We start from the raw sequence: 2,333 nt of genomic DNA on the forward strand, positions 1-2,333 counted from the left end.
TCGACGTTTTTTCTCACATACTGATTTTTCTCGCCTCTCACAATCGCTTATCTCTCAATCTCGGTTCTCTCTCATAATCGGTGCGACTGAGAGAAGAAGAATCCCAGCGGCGGGGTTTGTGTAAGACGTGTAAGGTTGCCTCTCCCAGTGAAAAGTCGATTTGCACTCCGCCATCGCGTTTCTCCGAGAGAGGTTTGAACTCATTCTCTCATATTTTTTTTGCCTCTGTTACTCAATCTAATTCCTGTTAGAAAGAGATGGTATGTTTGCTCAATGTATTTCACGATGTTTTGCAGGATATTATACAGTCGATGCCCCATGATGCACACCCAATGGGTGTCTTTGTTAGTGCAATGAGTGCTCTTTCTGTCTTTCATCCAGATGCTAATCCAGCTTTAAGAGTAAGCCATTAGCTTGAGAATCCTAGTTTCTTACTGCCCTACTTCTCCTTTAATTTATCTGTTTTGCACAATTGTCCTTGTTTTGGAAGTTGAAGATGAGAGACCAATCTCACTTCAAAGTGTGGGTTTTTTTAGCATGAATTCCAGGACCCCGCTTCCATACCATGGCATGGACACGTTGAAGATACTAACTTTTGGTTACATAGAATGTTTTTGTGACGTTCTGGGCTTTTAGAAATGTCGCTAGAATCAAGATTGAATAACATTTCCTTTTCTTAAAGTTCTTAAGCTGCTTGCATCCTTCAGAAAAGTGACCATCTTTTTGTCTCTTTGAGTCTGGTAGACCATCATCCTATTGCTAGACATCTTATTTCCTTGATGTTTTTCAACTTATATCAATAATCTGCAAGTTGGATGATTTGTTTTGTATTTTGTTTAGGGGCAAGACTTATACAAGTCTAAACAAGTGCGAGACAAAAAAATAGTACGCATACTGGGGAAGGTGATGTCTTTGTTCTTTACTTTTCAGTTCTAACAACAACTCTGTTACCGAGTTCATGACTAGATATTGTCATTCTTGTGAGAGAGACTATTGTTTCTGCATTCTTTGTCATATTTATCATGACCTCTTGTGGTGACAGCACTAACAAACATTCTAATAATGCAGGCGCCAACTATAGCTGCTGCCGCTTATTTGAGGATGGCTGGTAGGCCACCGGTTCTACCATCTGGCAACCTTTCATACTCAGAGAACTTCTTATATATGCTTGATTCATTGTACGACCTATTTTCTACCTTCTTTCCGAACCGTTTCAATATATCGGATTCATGATATATATTGCATTCATGATATTTGATTTACTTTCTGTTTTCACTTTCTTTTTCAAACCAAGAGAATATCCACTTCAATACAAAAATACATTGGAAAATGTTTATTTTTCAAGATTAAGATGCTTTATAATTGGAGGTTTTCATTATGCAACGAACAGAGGCAACAGAACTTATAAACCAAATCCTCGACTTGCTCGGACCTCGATATTTTTTTTGTATTGCATGCAGAACATGAAATGAGTTGCTCCACTGCTGCTGTTAGGCACCTAGCTTCAAGGTTGTATCTTCTTGCTTGCCTGAGATGGAGAAAATCATTCTTTCAACTTTTAACTAACGTTATCTTGCTTGGTCAGTGGTGTTGATGTGTATACAGCCCTTTCTGGAGCAGTTGGAGCCTTGTATGGTCCCCTTCATGGTGGAGCTAATGAGGTATGAAGTATTTTAGTGCCCTTGTAGCTGCTCTTTCGACATCAACAAAGTTTTCACTCTTACTTTTTGTTTGAATTACATCTTTATTTTAATTGATTTTTTCTATTTATGTTTTACAGATGACACGCTGCTTTAATCTGATTCGTGCTCCAAAGAAGATTAGAAGAATTCAAGCATTGATTAGGAAATTTGTGTATGATATTTTGAAGCAACTACTAAGTGATCACCATTTATGGTCCTCAAATATTTTTGTACTCCAAGGAGTAGATATTAGGAAATACTTCAAGTATCCATCAAAATGGAACTCATGTTTTGGAACAAATCGAAATTCTGTAAATTTCGAATATATGAATAGACATGGATGCCGTTGTTTATATAAAATATTTTGTTCAAAAAAATTACTTGTTCCATATTTCATATTTTATTAATAATGCAATCTTTAATATAATAACAAATTCATATCAAATAATTATTATAAATTACATCACAATTAATTTTTTTTAATGAGGGTAATAAATGATTTAATGAGAGGTAATTTCATAGTTAAATAGATTTTTAGTGAGGGGCTCATAACTAATAATTATAGTAAATTTCATCAATAAAATAACTTATAGTGAGAGGTAAATAATGATATAATGAGGAGATGTGTTGTCATTAAAATATTATTTAGTG

At 35.1% G+C, this 2,333-nt stretch overlaps 1 protein-coding gene across 3 annotated transcripts; it reads left to right on the forward strand.

Moving 5' to 3' along the window:
• Positions 1-270: 270 nt before the first annotated feature.
• Positions 271-2,015, forward strand: LOC140837824 (citrate synthase, glyoxysomal-like). Of its 3 annotated transcripts, none has more exons than XR_012119475.1 (5): positions 271-401; positions 841-903; positions 1,069-1,178; positions 1,391-1,661; positions 1,781-2,015. XR_012119475.1 is itself a non-coding variant. In XM_073203922.1 (5 exons), exons 1-4 carry the CDS (start codon positions 312-314, stop codon positions 1,470-1,472), a joined length of 345 nt encoding a protein of 114 aa, XP_073060023.1. In that variant the 5' UTR covers positions 271-311; the 3' UTR covers positions 1,473-1,509; positions 1,586-1,759. The 3 variants fall into 3 exon arrangements, 2 of the variants coding, with proteins under 2 accessions (XP_073060023.1, XP_073060022.1); XM_073203922.1 differs by lacking the exon at positions 1,781-2,015 and having other exon boundaries at positions 1,391-1,509; positions 1,586-1,759; XM_073203921.1 differs by lacking the exon at positions 1,781-2,015 and having other exon boundaries at positions 1,391-1,760.
• Positions 2,016-2,333: the final 318 nt, after the last annotated feature.

This window comes from Primulina eburnea, chromosome 8, assembly GCF_022965805.1.
Source record: "Primulina eburnea isolate SZY01 chromosome 8, ASM2296580v1, whole genome shotgun sequence".
Taxonomy (NCBI): Eukaryota; Viridiplantae; Streptophyta; class Magnoliopsida; order Lamiales; family Gesneriaceae; genus Primulina; species Primulina eburnea.

Bases quoted from the DNA above. Each gene is read 5' to 3' on its own strand.
- LOC140837824 (XM_073203921.1), top strand. From the start codon at position 312: ATGCCCCATGATGCACACCCAATGGGTGTCTTTGTTAGTGCAATGAGT. The intron at 402-840 runs GTAAGCCATTAG...TATTTTGTTTAG, and splicing joins ATGCTAATCCAGCTTTAAGA to GGGCAAGACTTATACAAGTC. The intron at 1,179-1,390 runs GTACGACCTATT...TGCAACGAACAG, and splicing joins TTATATATGCTTGATTCATT to AGGCAACAGAACTTATAAAC.